At 37.5% G+C, this 18,174-nt stretch overlaps 1 protein-coding gene across 1 annotated transcript in view; it reads right to left on the bottom strand.

Annotated features, from left to right (window-relative positions):
* WDR49 (WD repeat domain 49) overlaps nucleotides 1-18,174 on the bottom strand; it is a 131,595-nt gene that overhangs the window by 72,722 nt on the left and 40,699 nt on the right. The window contains 2 exon segments of the mRNA XM_088020026.1: nucleotides 4,816-5,049; nucleotides 17,081-17,229. Of these exon segments, the coding sequence (XP_087876152.1) occupies nucleotides 4,816-5,049; nucleotides 17,081-17,229 (383 nt within the window).

Below are 18,174 nucleotides of genomic sequence, written 5' to 3'. Positions count from 1 at the left end.
CTACCAATTGAATTGGTTAGAGTCTCAAATATCTCAATTCCCAAAAAATGGTGTGCAGAAGAGAGGACAGAAGATGCACTGTCACTAGAAAATTAGAGCCCAACCCCATTTTTAATGAATGAACTGGCTTGATGTTTGTTGTGATAGTGTGAGAGTTAGTCCTCAAGAAACAGCACCACTCTGGCTAAAGTGAAGAAGAGCTAGTCTTCAAATTTTTGAAGTCAACATCCCATGCCAGATAATGGGAACTTCACCAGTGACCTCAGGGGTCCTTCTAGAGGCAGCCAGACAATCGCTGATATGTCTCTTTACGTAACCATGCATGTGATTAATATGTTTACTCTTAGAGATTGGGTAAAATGGTAAGATTCCGGGAGGCAATTTGTGTACCAAATAATCTAATATGCATATATTTTAACCTAGGATTGCATTCCTAAGATTTTACCCTAGAGAGATAAAGTCATGAGTGTGAATATATTTATGCACAAAAAAATTCATAATAGCAAAATTCTCATCAAGGCAAATGGACCAGTAAATTATAATACACATACAATGGGATACTGTGCTGCTTTTTTAATTTTTTTTTAAATTTTACTTATTGTTCTGCTTCTTAAAAATGAAGTAGTAGGTACAAGGAAATATATTCATATATACATATAATTCCAATATATCATAGAATAAGTTTACAGAACCATATTTATATAAAATACTCTATGCACAGAGAGATATTTAGAACATGATATTTCCTCAATACTTAGTTCATTTTTTGAGCTTACTGCATGGTTTTATTTTATTTTATTTACTGCATGGTTTTAATTTCTTATAATAAGAACATAGCGTTTTACAAAAATAAGTTATTTAAATAATAAAAATGGCTAATATCATTATCTGCCAAAATGCGATGATGCCTAAATATCTAGTCTGACTATAAATATGTCCTAGATGCAAGACAAACTGAAACGTTGCCTATTTTACAGAAACACATAAACCCACATCGTTAGGATGATAGCCATAGTGATAACTCAGAAATTTTATCTATTCCCGTTTATAGGATACTTACAAATACGTTTTTTAAAGCTTCCTAACCTTCATGGGTTTTTAATAAAAGCTTCCTTTAAGAACTCAGTGCAAAGACAGTTCATTATAACTGGCCCCAGGATATTGAGTTACTTTGATTCTTTTAAAATTAAGCATTCCAAGGACTTCTTCATCCTGTCCCAACTTGTCCTGCTGCTAGCTGCAAGGGCAGGCTTTGCTGGGTGAAGAAAAGCATGTGGTTTCTTTTAAAAGATTTTGTGGGGCTTAATATCACTTTCTCAGATGAGGGTGCAAGGATATACCAAGAGGCAGGAAGATAAAGGAAAGTCACAGACTGCACCAAGTTGCTTTTATATAGAGATTATGTGGAGGCTCCGCCGAAGTCCAAACAGAATGAATTCACAATAAAGTGTTGGCATCATGTTAAAATGACAACAGAAAGGAAAGTTTTCATTAAACTCAGACAAAAACAAAGTCTACCAAAAAGACACCAAACCAGATAACCACAGAGCAAGTGCCAGTGGATGGAATAAGCATGGATTCCCTTTGAACTTGGAATGAGAAGTGGTGATAATTCACCAAACCTCACAATTGAGCAGATATTTGATATTCAGGAGAGTCTAAGGAGTTGCAAGAAAATGCAGAAGTGGGAAACAAGGATCTTTTCCTTACACCAAAAACATAGGAGGAGAGAAAAATGGGAGTTAAGTGTTCGACTGGAAAAGAACTAGAAATTCGAGCAATACTCTAAGAGGGGAGAGGTAAGTGTGGTGTGTCCCTGGAGACTTCAGGAGCTGAGCGGACCAAAGATGGGCTCTGAGACTGAATATTTCTGAGCAGGAACTGCAAGGGCTGAGGAGAGAAGGTGCAGGATAAACAACTTCCTTTCCTGAAGGGGCATTCCTGGATGAAGCCCAATCCAGGGTCCCGTCCCCTATCCAACATTTAACCTGAGAGGTATGGGGGTTTGCTGGGGGAGCCTTGCTAAGGCTGGCCATGTGGGAGGAGGGCGGGCTGCTTCCTAGAGGCAAGCCACAGCAAGGCAATGCTGGAGGGATCCATGCTGTTACCATTCTCATGTCTAGGCTCCCCACCGCCCTGCCCCAATCCCCAGCCATCACACACACACACATATTTAAGAGTCAATAAACTAAAACTTAGACATGAGAAGCTAGCTGCCCAACATCTGAATTCTGATCTAACTCAGCGGTTCTCAAAACCTTTGATCTTGGGATTCTTTTACACTCTTAAAAATTATTGAAGAATCCAAAGAGCTTCCATTTATGTGGATGGGAGGGAGAGAGAGAGAGAGAGAGAGACTATGTATCTACCATATTAGAAATTTAAACAGAACAACTGTTACAACACAAGAATACAAAATCATATATTCCTTTAGCCGTTAGAGCAATGATGTCATTACTCATCCTGTAGCTTCTAGAAAACTCCACTTACACTCATGAGATAGTAAGAGTGACAAAAACAAACAACAAATGAATAATATGATGAAAATAGTTTTGATCTTACAGATTCCCTGAAAGAATCTGAGTCCCCCCAGGGGTCTGAGATCACACTGTGAAAATTGCTATTTTAACCTTAAGTCCATGCTTTATTTTTGCAAGACCAGGCAGTGGTATACTCAGTGAATGACGTTACCAATCTGGTTCTCAGCTCCCTTTACTGCCTCAACTCCCACATTTGCCACGTACTTCCAAACACCAGAATAAACCCTCTCCCTGTTTAAAAAAAAAAAAATGTACTGTGAGTGCTCAAGCCTCTTTGAAGGTGCTGATGGAAGCAGCTGTCTGGAACTGCTTCCTTCTCCTTCTAGAGAATCCCACTATGAGACTTCTGGGATCTAGTCTGTCACTCACCCCAGCCCCAGGCAGAACTGATCACCTGCCATGGACAGCACTTTGCTCTTCTCTCTACTTCATTTTACTGGATTCCGTTTTTCCTTTGTAAGTTAGTAATGTGTCTGCCTTCCCTTCTTTCATCCATCAGCCCCATAATGAGCACCTGTCAGCAATGAGCGCCAAGAAGACCACCAGGACCTGAGTCTCCTGAGCTACTGGAACGAAGAAACTATAGTGGATGAATCTGCTTCCTCATTGCTGGCACCTGGACTTGCTCAAACTGTTTTATTTGCTTTGTCTAATTACTCTGAAATGATAAATTATCACTGGTGGATGGCACTCTGGGTGATATTGTTGTCTTTGTTCTTAACTGCAATACATTTTTATAGTTATGAATGTAATACAATGTTAAAATGTTTCTCTATAGCTTAGCCACTAATAATCAGGAAACGTATGAAATGAACAGCTCTATGTACTTTATATACATATTAATGCTTTTAATTATTTATACTCTTAACAGCAAAAATAAGTAGAGGTACAAATACCCAACCCAATTGCACAGGGATTCTTCCTACAGCCTATACCATATGTGCATATTCCACTGTTCCTGGTAACTTGCATATATTTGCACTATCTTAGCTTATCTTCATATCCCAAATGGAAGGTTCCACATCTTTGTGTCCCATTTCCTGAATTCTTCATGGGATATTGTTCATCTAATGGCCAGATGACATAGGATCTTAACATCTACATACAAACCTAGCTTCTTAACTCCGCAGCTCTCAATTAGCAAAATGTTCTCCTGGAAATAAATACATCTCTCGCTTGGCCACCAGGGAGCTGAATTAACTGGCTGCCTTGGTGAAGTTCAGTAAGACATTGACGGAGGGAATGTTCCCTGCAGATGGAATTCAAAATGGATTGTTTCGTAAAGGATTTTTATCTCCCAGAATAACCAAAAAACAGTGTTTGAAGTGGTGACATGACACACTACTCATTACTAACAAAGGGCTTTCCGCCCCTCACGCAAAAACCCAACTACTCATTTCTACATGAATGCAGAAGCTTCTGCAGAAGGGAAGGGAAGGATGGGCCGAGATATTGTTTAATTGGCCTCACGCTGGATATGGGCTCTCTGCTCGGCTCCTGCTGTGCGGGTTACAATCAGTCCTGCCGTGATCACGGCAGCAGACTAACCTCCACTGGTCCCTCTCCCTCCGTGACACTGCGCACCTGCCCACCCTGTCCTCTGAGAAGGCCTGTGGTCCAGCGGCATCTTCCCTCCAGAGGAGCCACGGCTTCTTCGTTGACATTCAGGTAGCGCTCCCATAAGCAAAGGCTGCAAAGTGTCATTAAAGTGGTGGGGAGACAAACAACACTCGTGCTGCATACCAAGTGGCACCACATTTAACTGAATCATTTTATTATGAATACATTCCAGGCTGCCACTGTGAGGCACCGGTGTAAAATAGGCTGGCAAAATGGATCTCTGCTAATTACATTTCATGCATATTTCAGAACTTTCCACGGGGATACGGGAGGCTGGCATTCATAAAATAGAATTTTACAACCAGGTTCACTTGCATTTGGCATCAAGACCCAAATGAGCAAGTAACAAACAGAAGTTCAATTATGTCGCATGTTTTGTTTGTTTTCACTGGAATATTGTAATTCCTTATAACTCTATCTGTGCCGCCGTAGTCACTGGCTGAAAATGAAATCCCTCTTCAAATCCACCTGAACACACATCCTTGCAGAAAAGTACAAGGCTATTAAATTGTTTCTTTCCCACAGTTTTTTTTGTTGTTGTTGTTTTTTGTTTTTGTTTTTTTGTCTATATTTGTCCTCAGTTACCTTAGGTTGAATTAAAGGAATGAACCTCTCATGGGGACTTGTCAGGAAAGGGACAGAAAAGCATCATTACCTGCTTCAAGACCGAATTGTAAAGAACACAAGTGACTGCTGTCTTGTGGCTCTTCACCCTTGTGCTGGCCTCGCTTTTCATTGCCAACAATGCGAGCTGGTTATTAAATGAGATGAAAAGTCGTCCATGGGCTTCATCAAAGTGGAAGAGACATCTGAGGTCCTGACTTTTGGGAAAAGAACAAGCTATCCTCTGGATGGACAGCTGGTGCTGAATATCCCAGAGTCTCAAAACCTGGATAAAAAGTGATCAAGTCATATGAACATGTCAAGAACAATTGTCATTTTTAGCCAAAATTGTTTCTAGTTCACGCTCAACCCCAGGCAGATTTCGTCCATGGTGCTGTAATTGTTCCTACTTCTGTCATGGCACAGAGTTTTCTTGCATTTCCTTATCCATTTAAATGTCTTCTCACCTGTAATCTTCCCCAGGGAAGGACTGTGTTTTTGTCTCAGTCCCCCGAAGAGAGCTGTATTTAGCAAGTACTTGTGGCAGGCAGAGTAATAGTCCCCCCAAATGTCCATGCCCTCCTCCCTGCAGTGTGTATGTCCTTTTGCATGAGCACAAGGGATTTTCCAGATGTGATAAATTAAGGACTTTGAGATGGAGAGATTACGGGTGAGTCCGCTGTCATCGTAAGGGAGATTAGAGTGATGGGATGTGAGAAGGACTCTATCTAGTATTGCTGGCTTTGAAGATGGAGGAAGTGGGCCATGTGTCAAAGAGAAGGCAAGGAAAGGGACTCTCTCCCAGAGCTTCCAAAAGAGGAGCCCCTCCCAACACCTTGATTTCAGCTAAGCGAGACCCATGCTGGAATTCTAACCTGCAGAACACAAATACATTTGTGTTGTTCTAAACCACTGAGTTTGTGGTTGTTTGTCACATTAGCAACTGAAAAGTAACATGGTCTCTCTCTAATATATTTAATATATATTATACTCTCTATATAGTTATACATACACATGAATATATTATATTATTATATAGTATATAATACATATATACATATATATTGTATGTGCGTGTGAAATAAAAGACTTGGTATTAAGTGAAATCAAGTTCACATAAACCTCAGACATTAGATTCTTATTCAAACACAGACAATCAAGACACAAAAAAGACATGCAGATGGCATGAGACAAGCACTGAAGAAAACAGGAAGAACTGCTTTGCAGGTGCACGTGTGGCTGCTATCAGCCATGGTACGAAATTAACATGGGCAGTGAGGGAGCGTCGGAAGGAAGACTGTGAAAAATCCCTCCAAAAGATGCTAACAGGCAAGTTCTAGGGCTAGACTTCTTGTGTTCTAATCTCGGTTCTCTCCTTTACTTTAGGGCTACCTCTAGCAACTTTCTTTGCCTCTCTGAGGTTTTGATGTAGTACCTACCTCACCCAATGCTAGAAGATAGGAACCAGGCCCCATGTCAAGCATTTAGCATGGTGACCAGCATGTAATAGTGTTCAATAAATACTTTTATTATTAAATGCATTGTATTATGTTTTCATTGTGTAAATATTAGAACCAAAGAGGTTCTTCCAACTAAATCAGTCTATCTTATCCAATGTAAGAATTATTTCTCAATTATCTATAAAAAATGGTCTGTTTAAGTGTTTGTAACTCCAGAAGGCAGGCAACCCTGCAGGTCTTAATGTACTTTAAATCATATACTCTTTTGGGAAAATAAAATATGTCCAAAATGATGGTCTATCCCCTCCTCCTAAATGCATGTACCCATATATGTACACAATTTCGCATATAATTTTCTGGGTACATAGACATGCACAGCCTTCGTCCATATGTACAGATCTTAGGAATCCACAGGATAGAAATCCCTACAGTAATTATTAAGAACGTTCAGCCAAAGATATGCTCTTCTACCTCTTGATTCTACCCTCTCCTCCTACATCCACATAAGCCTCTTGTTCTACCTCTTGTCCACAGTAAATGATCCCAGTTCCTTCAAGCATCCTACCCTCAGAACTCACTCCACCATGGCAGGCTCCTGATTCTCTCACTCTGTTTGCACTTTCTCTCCAGGGAGGGGATCATCATTCAAATGTTGTTTACCTTTAACACCATCGTTGCATCGGTCCATCGTCTAAAATCCAGTAGTACCGGAGGGCTTTATTCTCAAGCCGCCTCTCTCAACCCCAGGTCCTACTCCTCAGAGACAGTCTTTTTTAATTATTTTTTAATTTTTATTTATTTGAAGACAGCCTTCTTTAACCTTCCTGAGTTATAGATTTCTCCATAACACCAAATAATAGCAGTGTATGTATGTGTGTGTAGTTTATATTGATCAAATGTGTGTATGTGTGTAACATATCATATATTGATCAAATGACTCTCTCCTTTGAAAAAGAGGTTACTTACATTTTTTTTCTCCCTTTTCATTCCTCCCAATCTAAACTTTTTTTTCTGGTCCTATTGGCTGTGATACTTTAAAATAATATACTTATACATTAAGTACTGCATTATCAATTTAAGACAGTATCTTTCTACTCATCAAAATGTAAGAATAACACTTGAGCCTCAAGGACCTATGTTAAGCATGGTGCTCAGAATGGAATCAATATTTTAGGGGTGTTCTAATCACTGTTAGAGGTTCTATGACTTCTTTAAACCATTTATTTTTGCATTATGATTAAGTCACTCCATTATGAAGTTTGCTTACCTTGAGTTTCTGACTATGAAAAGCTCTTAATATGAATCCCATGAGCAAATAATCAAGCCAGACATCTACAATCTTACCTTCAAAAATCTGATGTATTAAGCCAAGACTAGGATTTTTCCTACTTTTGATTCAAAGTATGACAATGTAATTTTGAATCCTAATTCAATTATATTGACAATTCCTCCCTGATTTGTCTACATATCCCATGAGACATAGTAGGTGTTCAATAGGTAACTTTCAAATTTGTTGAAGATTGTGGTTCGTGTAATAATATGTCTTTATCCAGCTCGTTGATGGAGATCATTAGCTAGGATAAAGTCCAAGAATACAGAACCCCATAAAATCTTGCCTCACTTCTACATGGTTATTGCAGATTGCAGATCTTATATATTCCACAGATCTCATATAATCTACAATGACATTTTATGAAACAGTTTTGCAGATCCATATAACCCAATTTGCAGATTTCATATAATTGCAGCTCTCATCTAATCCACTTTGCAGATCTCATATAATTGCAGATCTCATATTGCAGATCTCATATAATCCACAGTGATATTTTATGAAACTTTTTCAAACATCTTGTAGAAATAATTATGCTTGATGGATAGGGTAACCTCTCCATTTACCAACGATTATAACAAACTTAAAATGACCTAGTTAACCCCTGCCAGATAAACAGCATTACCAATCCTTCTAACTCCAAGAATATATATTTATGAAGTAAATTTTTTGGTTTTTGGGGGGAAAGAATTTTTCATTAAAGAATTCATTCTGGTTCTTAAACATTACTAAATATTTTTATTTAAAACATTCTGGCAACTCTCCTGAACGTGTTTTTCCTCAAGAATATAAATTCTACAAGAACTAAGACTTGCAAATATTTTTCAGTGTGTTCTAAATGTAAATAGAATTGATAAACTGTTATTTTGAATGTGAAAGCCACAAGATTAGACACATCTAGATTATTTTCAAGCACTCATATTGCTTATAATAGTCATACCCTCATTGTTCAGATTCCTGTCTTGTTTAGTATGGATTCCCTTCTAAAAGTAGAAATTAATTTCATGCCAGAACAATAATCTGGGGCATAGGTGAATATAGATTAATAATAACTCAACAGTATTAATGGACTATAATTCCCACAGAATCATTTTCCACCATGTTATTCAAATAATTTATATTGCCTTTAATATTTTATTGACATATAGTCATATAAATTAAATGAAAAATAAAAATAGATGAGCAATAACCTCTAGTCTACGATAGGTTTGTTCTTGCTATTAGCAATTAAAACTAGAAGTATGTTTTTTTTTATCAAAATGTGCATGTTCATCACTTTTTCTTAAAATTATGGGTTTTTTTTGTTCTGCTTTCCTTTCTTCCTTCAAAGAACCCTAACTCTCTTAATTAGTGATCCATGATCCCAATAAGCCCCTTCCATCTTTAATTCTCTAATTTTTCTCTCTGCTGAGGATGAAAGCAACATTGATATATTAACATCAATGCACAAAACAGTGTTCCGGTGCTCACCTAGAAATCATGTCACGGTATGTGACCTCCCACATGTTTTTCAGTTTTTTTCTACACTACCACATTCTTTATGAATGGTTCTTAACCTTGACATTAGAAACACCTACATTACTTTAGAAATCACCTGTTTGGGCCCTTTTGCCAGGTCGATTAAATCAGAAACTCTAAGGATGGGGCTCAGGCATTAGTGTGTGTGTGTGTATATATATATATATATATATTTTAATTTCCCAAGCATTTCCTTTGCATTGTACCTTGACTTCTCTACATGGTTTTAAGGCCAATGCTAATATCCTCAAACAAGAAATCTTTCTCTCAGCTTAATCAGTAATATCATGTGGCTTGGCTTTAAACCAGATAACTGTATTCCCCTTCTTTCCTAATGTCTTTATCCTTTTAATCATGAAAAATATCTCACATTAATTCAGTTTTATTAATCAAGCCCTTTGACAAAATGTAACTTAAATAACTAATTAATATTTGAGAAGGATGGGTTCTTCTCTTTGATATTCAAGTTGACTTCTGGGATAGAATTAGGCCACAGTTCAGAAAGAAGTATATTTAATATCAATTTTCATTCCAGATTCCTAGCGAGATTTTTATTCTTCATAGGAAAAATAAGTAAACTGACAAACACCTAAGCTTAAAAATGACAATAGAACAATTGATACTTTTTAATTTATATTTTCCACAAATTTTGATCTAAACTGTACACTCTGTTTTCATCATAACACCTCAGAACTTGTGATGTCTGTCCAAGCTCAGCCTTCCTAAGTCTAGTTCTTGAAATGGCATGTTTGGGGGCTTTCTATTTCATCATCATTTTTATATTAGGAGAAATAAGTACCTAAGCTTATCATTTTGTCACATTATCATATCAAGACAAAATTTAGCTATTCACATAATGATGAGGGCATATTTTTTTCCCTTAATCTTTACCTTGATTCAACTGTTAGCTATTTAATAATGCAGGATTATTCATATACATTAGAACTAAAAATCAGTAGACTGAGATCAGAAACCTGGATCCTCATTTTAATATTACTTAGATCTGTCAGCTTAGTTATGTGATTTTACCTGTCCATTTCCTCACCTTTCTCTTAAAGTGGCCCCTGCCAGCTCTGAAATTCTGCCAATCTGCCTAGAATGTACTAAAGTTGCTCAACCCATTATCTATAGATTCCAAATCAACAATTCAAACAAATTTACAAAGGGGCATTGTGAAGATTGGACTAGAGAAATGTAGGATGCCACCATGATTTCAGTCTAATTTTGCTGAAGAATTTTTTCTGCTCCCATGGTGCTCCTGGGTGGCTCAGTCGGTTAAGCATCTGCCTTTGGCTCAGGTCATGATCCCAGGGTGCTGGGATCGAGTCCCACATTGGGCTCTCTGCTCAGCGGGGAGCCTGCTCCTCCCCCACCACCCTGCTTGTGCTCTTGCTTTCTCTCTCAAATAAATAAATAAAATATCTAAAAAGAAGAAGAAATTTTTCCTGTTCCCTGCAAGAGACAGAATCATTTCACATAGACATAATAAAACTGCACTAAACAATAGGAAAATATGTAAATACGACTGTTATTTTGTCCTGTAACTGTTATAAACAGGCAACTTTATGGATGGGTGGGTACATGGAGAGATGTATGGATAGATAGGGAATCTGTTTTCAGTGCCCTTTGTAAAACCAAATCAGCATTATTTACATTTTGGTAACACGTCCAAGTTTAACTCAGAGTAGGAGGGAAAAAAAAATTCATAGTGTCCTAATAATGACATAAAAGTAAGTGAAAAGTAGAAAACAGACTCAGATGACTCTATCAAAGTGAGACTTGTTTGGTTTCATCAAACATTTACTACCAACTCCTGCCATCCTGTAGGGGATAGATATAAAATGAAATAAGAAAAAGAGAGAGAGAGAGTATATATCACTAGGGGATTTTGAGGACAGCAGTGCAGCATCTCAGCTCTCTGGGGTAATCCACAAAAATGGATAGCCTATTTCAGATGATAGGATAAAAGGAACTGATGGAACTGGGTCTCCTGAATACTCCTTTATGTATTAACAAGTCTATTTCTTCAGAATTTAAGCCTTTGGATAATCCATAAAAGCCTCATCAGTGAACGCTTAAAGGCAATTTTGTTTGACATGATATATGCATGTTCTACCGTATAGCTCAGATAACGTTTTTTTTAACATAAAGTCATAGAACAGAGCTTCCTTTAAGAAGTATTTTTACCATTTTTTTTCCAGAACTGAAGTCAAACCTAAAATATTGGCTGCAAATTAAAATCTTCTCTGTGCTAACCATCTTTAAATTATTACCATAACCATTATCTTCTGTTTTTTTTTTTTTTTTTTTTACATTCTTTTCAACAAGAATGAGAGAAGATAAACAGCTCTAAGACTCAGATTTCTGTTAAGTGTCTGTTTGTGTATTCGATCACCCAGCTTGAAAAATTCAAAACATTTTTTCAGGCACTATGAATTGTTCTACAAAAATCTCATTGATGCCCCAGTTCAAGTATAACAAATTTAAGCTTAATAAACTCAACTTTAATAGACTTAACTAATACCAACATATTATTTCAGGTGCTCTCCTTTCTCAGAACAAAAGTTTACTTGGGAAATCAAAACAATTTCAATTAAACTGATTTTTTGCCACTATCATTACTCACCTAACACTAAAAAAACTCAACAGAATTTGTCTTAGTCTTCAAAAAAAAAAGTTTTCTAATTTTGCTTTTCAAAGATCACCATTCCTATTTTATTTTACAAAGTAAACTTAAACACTTTAAATTTCCTTCCTTCTTTCTTCTCACTTGAGATTTATACTAACAACAGCTTTGAAGGAAATAGTGAAAACCAGCTAGAACAAGGGAATTCTGATTTAAGTAAAATTGCAGACCTAACTAGGTTTTCATAGGGGTCCTTCTGCTTCAAAGAAACACAGCTCTGAATAAAACATAATTTCTCCTCCCTTGCTGGGTCTTCAGGGAGTGGGGACCATCTCTACAGGTCCTTAAGAAAAAAGAGGGAAAAAGAAACAAACTTAAAATGAAAATAGTGAAGAGTAGGCATAAATGAAGAGACTGCAACTAGGAGCCTAAGCCTTGGACCATCAGCAAGGTGGAGGCACCAAGGCAAGACTGTTCAGTGAAACTGGACAACAGAAAAGGAGAATAGTCGTGTCAGGACAGCACTTTTCTTCATTTCCACCTTCAGAAACACACAGAAATCTCTGGAGGAAAGCATCTTCAGTTTAGTTCCTCAGAATGGCTATAGTTTAGCAACAGTGAAAAACAAGGTAACAATAAAAGATAGCCAAACATAAAAAGGAAACAAGTCATCATGAGGGAGAACTGCCAGAAGAGCAAATATCAGACTTAGATCTCTAAGGACTTCAGATACTGAAATTATTAGATAAGAACAGCTAATAATGAAATTGAAATTAAAGATCTAGAAATCAAATATCCCCAAATAAGCAAGCACCAAAAGACTATCCAAAATTACCAGTTAAAAAACATGTTTAGGGCATGATCAGATAATGCACAAAAAACAATAAATGAATATAAATAAATCTGAAAAAGAAACTCATCTTAATTTTTTTTATCCATCAGGTTCACACGCAAAAGAGTGAACACATTAATAGTATCCATTATTGACAAGACTGTGGAGAACAGGCACCTTTACACACCTCTGATGAGTATACTATTGGGTACAATATTTCTAGATCTAAATCAGCAATATCTTAAAAATTTCTTTAAGAAGTACATTTCCCAGCAATTGCACTACTGGATATTTACTCCAAAGATACAAATGTAGTGACCCAAAGGGGCACCTGCACCCCAATATTTATAGCAGCAATGTCCACAATAGCCAAACTACGGAAAGAGCTGAGATGTCCATCAGCAGATGAATGGAGAAAGATGTGGTGTATATATAGCAGAATATTACTCAGCCATCAGAAAGGATGAAACCTTACCATTTACATCAACACAGATGGAACATAGGCCTATGTAAAGTCACACAGAAAGATCTCCAGGAGCTATTATTTAGGGAAAATCAAGTTGCAGAAAAATATGTCTTATGTGATATCATTTACATAAAAACTAGTAATAAATACTACCTTGTATGTGTACACATACATAGGATGGTATATATAATAATATATTGTAACACAATACAATACATTATTATATACATACAATATATAATACAGTTGACCCTTGAACAACATGGGCTTGAGCTGTGCTGGTTCACTTACTTATACGTGATTTTTTTTTTAATAAATACAGTACTATATATATATTTTCTCTTCCTTGTGATTTTCCTAGCAATGTCTTTTCCCCACCTTACTTTACTGTAAGAATAACACACAAAACATACAAAATATGTGTTAATCAAATATTTATGTTATCTGTAAGGCTTCTAGTCAACAGGAGGCTATTGGTAGTTAAGTTCTTGAGGGGTGAAAAGTTAAACATGATTTTCCAACCGTGTGCCCCTCTCCCCCATGTTGTTCACAGGTCAACTGTATATTAATTATGAGAAGATATACACAAGTGTTAATAGTGGCTATTTCTTGGGAGAGGAACCGATCTGAAGGGGAAGTGAACAAAAGGAATATTCATTTGTTTGCACTACATGCTTCCTCATTTGCAATTTTCATGAAAGTGCATTAATCCATTTACTTGTGTAGTTTAAACAAGATGAAAATGGCTTTGTTTCTGGATGAATAGAGGGAAGCCGAGGAGGAAGAGTATGCAGAAGGAAAGGGAAGACAAACAGGTAAGATATAGTCATCACACAAAAGTCTCACTTTGTATTTTCCTTGCCAACTTTGGGACCACAGTATAGAAATTGGGCTCTGGAAAAAATCAGAACCTTAAATGAAGGATTAAGTTACAAAGCCATCTCACTCTGGTGGCCAAATCAAGGTGAACAGCGCAGAAGAGAATAGTTAGGAGCAGTAGAAGAGCCTAATCAGGCTCACTGGCTACAATGTCCCCCAGGCTTTGAAAATCCTTTCACTCCCCATGGTAATTCCTCCTCCAGATCCCCAAGTTACTGACTCCCAGCAGGGCTTTGTCATCAGTGAAAGCTAGGAGTCCAAAGCAAAGTGCAACTGGACTATTAATTAGTATGATACCAAATTCTATAAGGAGAAATTTATTTAACCATCACGGCAAAATGGTAACAGAGCAGTCTTCCACAAAACAACTTAAGTCTCAGATCATTTTTGGAAAAAATTATTTAGATCTAGATCACTTTGGTCTGAAATTCTCTAATACAGCAACTCATTGACCAAAATATGATTCATTCAAAGGCTCTTTGAAAAAAATGTGCTCTTTCATTTTCTCTGTTCCTTAACTTAACTCCAATTCCATAAAATATCCAAAAGAATTGTACAGCAATAAAGCAAAGGCTTAACCTGATAGTAGAAAGCCCTGTTGTTTGCTGTAAAGACATAAAGACTAAGATTATTATGCCTTTATCAAAGTGAAATGGATTTAGACTAATGTAAAAGACAGCATGACAAGCTTTAATATAATGCAATTGTTTACATGTCAAAGCAAAAATAGAATGATAAAACAGCTTTGGAAGAGGCTAGGTAGTCTAAATACTGAGGATACCTATACACAATCCATTCTGACTCTAAGGACATTTTTTTTTCACTTGCTTTTAAAGTGATAAAACATTTTGTGCACTAAAACATCAGTGGGTAACTGATGTCAGCCTTCTCTGACCATCTCAAGTGATCTCAAGGAGAAACCCAAAACAGGAAGAACCAGAAAACCAGGTAAGCAGAAGTATGCTGGCAATATTTTTGAACAATCAGATATGATAGAAACATAATGTATTAAGATGACCTAAGCAGTCTTTCACAAGTATATGTGGAAATCCGTAAACCTTAGTTTTTACACCCAAACAAATTATACCTTGTGACACAAAATTATACCTTGAAGAACTGCTTGTAAGTACATATACCCCTTCCCCTTTTCACATATAATCCCTGTAAACTCACAAACTTTGGAGCAGTTCTTCAGAACAATGTGAAATACTGTCTCCCGGGCTATAGTCTTCAGTAAGATGAATAAGGTATTTACTAATCTACTTTAAGATCGGCTTTTTTTTTTTCAGTCAACACTTTCATGGAATTCTGTTATAATAAAATCCCTGTTATTTCTTTCATATTTATGTTTGCTAAAGATTCATTCATTTAAGATTTACTGAGAACCTACAAATAGGTACAACTGGAGGGCAGGAAACACCCTCTGTGTGAAAGACTCCGAAAACTCTGGAACTTTGAGGATAAACAGGCATTTGCCAAGTGATCATCAGGAGAGGGAACCAAAGGCAGAAGGAAGAGCACGCTGCAGAGCCATGAAGCAGCATAGCGGGAACAGCCCAAGGTGCGATATGGCTGGAGCATTAAGGGAACAAAAGAGAAAAGCAGGAAATAAAATAGGGTAGCATGCTGGGGGAGGGCTTTGTACAAAAGCTTAAGAATTCTGGAGTTGGTATTTAGACTCAGAATTCCATGAAGTGCTAAACAAGTTTTTTACAAACCACTTCATTAGCAGGATAAGGGGCAGATTAGAGTCAGACCAGTCTGAAAGTAGGGAGACAGGTTAGAAAACCTTTGCAAAATCTTGGGCAAAAGAAGATGAGATTTTGAATTAGAGCAGTGGCAACTGAGAGAGAGAGGTGAGGCTGATAAATAAATTGGGAGAAGATTACCTACACCCTAGGTAATACAGTAAAATAAGCAAGTTTGGCAGAACTTGTGGATGGGGTGTGGCTAAGGAGCTGAAGATAAGTTTCTATTTAATTTTTACATATACACGTATTGCTTTAGAATAAAATAAAAATTCAGATTCACTGAAAGGCCCAGAGGCTGTACTCAGTAAGCCTATTGCCCAACCTCTTCTCTTCACAACCAAACATCTTGAAGTAATTACCTGGATCTATAAAATCAGGCATTATGGAAAATGAAAGTTTTACAGAGAAACAAGTGACATGATTATTAGAGATTAAGAAATTTTCCTAAGGAGATACGGGTAGTAAATAATGTGGTCAGGATTTGACCTGGACTGCCTGGTTCTGGTACCATGTTGTTTTTTTTCCCACCATATTTTTTTAATTTTTTTTAAGATTTTATTTATTTATTTGACAGAGAGAGACACAGCGAGAGAGGGAACACAAGCAGGGGGAGTGGGAGAGGGAGAAGCAGGTTCCCCGCTGAGCACAGAGACCGATGCAGGACCCGATCCCAGGACCCCAGGATCATGACCTGAGCCGAAGGCAGACACTTAACGACTGAGCCACCCAGACGCCCCCAACCATATTTAAAATATCCCATAAATATCTCCAAAGAAAAATGGATTGATATACATAATTGAAATGGTTTTTTTTAAAGATTTTTTTAAATTAATTTATTTGACAGAGAGAGAGCAAGCACAAGCAGGGGGAGCAGAAGAGGGAGAAGCAGGCTCCCCACTGAGCAGGGAGCCCGATGTGGGACTTGATCCCAGGACCCTGGGATCATAACCTGAGCCAAAGGCAGACACTTAACTGACTAAGCCACCCAGGAGCCCCTGAAATGTCTTTAATATACTTGATAGTCTTCAGATTAACTTTGATGTCTAATTTACTGAGTTTCCTCAATATCAAAACAACAATAGCTAATTAGCTGTGCCTCTTCCATATCTTACCATTACCAAGCAACATTTCCTCATCTCCATTTGTTTTTTCTATTGAATTAGTGAGAACTTTGGAAACTCAAGATGTAACCTTTTAAGAATGCAGTTATAAGGATTAAATCCATGAGTATATGGTTTAAAAGTTTTTTTGATGAAATACTTTGTTCAGTTGCCCAGGACTATGCTTAAATTACCATAAGTATCTTTTCCAAATTTAGATTTCCAAAGCCATAGTAGTTAGCCAGTGTATTTTAAAAATCCACACCAGCCCTCAGAGGAATTCAGGACCACAGACAGATTTAGGTAGGAACTGAGGAGGCAGAACTAAACAAATTAAATGTACAATGTTACTTACTTTATCTTTGGAGAAGCTGAAAAGCTGTTTTCTTGCAGCAAAGAATTGGACAGCTATTACACTGGCTGAGTGACCCCAAAGGACACCAACTGGCTTGGAGACAACATAAGGGTTCCAAAGGCAAACTTTATTGTTGATGCCAGCAGTTGCTAATCAGAATTAGAAGGGGAAAAAAGTGGTTTTAGTAATGTGAACAACCCATACAATTTCCTTTTTGAAATGAATATATATCCCGTATCTGGGGTTGCTAAATGCCTCTGAGCACTAATGCACCCTGCCTTGAAGGAAGGAAGATCGTGTTGTCAGGCTAATGGGGCACGAGTTCTATCACTGAAAATGGTTGACATGGAGGGAAAGTGGGGAAGGAGTGAGCATGAGGTGACAGAACAATACAGTCCCACTTAGGAGGCAACCAGCGGCCCAACCAGGAGGGCACGACATCCCACTTCCCAGTCCTGATGTTTTCCCCCTCCGGCTAGCACAACCTAGGAGTGGAGACCACATTACAGTTATCCCAGGAGGGAGCAAAAACTAAAACAGTATTTAAAGTTCCCAAATTAATGAGAAAGTATATGGAAACAAATTATTTCCACTGCCCTATAAATAATTGAGTATTTACAAGCACACCAACAGCAGAATTATACTTTTGACCTGCTCTATGAGAGAATAAGATATTTTTAAGCATGAATTGGTTTTATTGAGGGAGCGCATCAAGAGCGGGGGTTACAGTGGGTCTTCAGGTCTGGGGAAACTCAGCAGAGTGCTCTTTGGTTTTCTCTTGTTGAGGGCCGACTGTAGAACTGAGAGCTTGGTCACTCTTATTTTTCTAGCACTATGCCAAGTACAAAGAAGTGATCAGTGTAAAGGGGCTGAAATAATTACTAATGGGTCAATGAAATGGTTGATATTGAAGTCCTTTCAAACTCGCTTGGCTAACCCAGCCTTCTCTAATAGGTCTCCAATTCTCTTCGAAAGGTAGTTGCTGGCATTTTCCTGAGTTCATATTCAAGGTGTCTGTTACCATGACTGTCAAACATGATCATTAGTGATTTCAGAGACTCAGCCTCCTAGCTGATACCAGTACTTTTCTATGA

This window comes from Eumetopias jubatus, unplaced genomic scaffold (genome assembly GCF_037043125.1).
Source record: "Eumetopias jubatus isolate StellerSeaLion01/CBP00866 unplaced genomic scaffold, mEumJub1_p1.0 scaffold_1, whole genome shotgun sequence".
In the NCBI taxonomy this organism is placed as follows: Eukaryota; Metazoa; Chordata; class Mammalia; order Carnivora; family Otariidae; genus Eumetopias; species Eumetopias jubatus.
The sequence above is the reverse complement of the archived record's forward strand: the minus strand, read 5'-3'. Positions and strand labels throughout refer to the sequence as shown.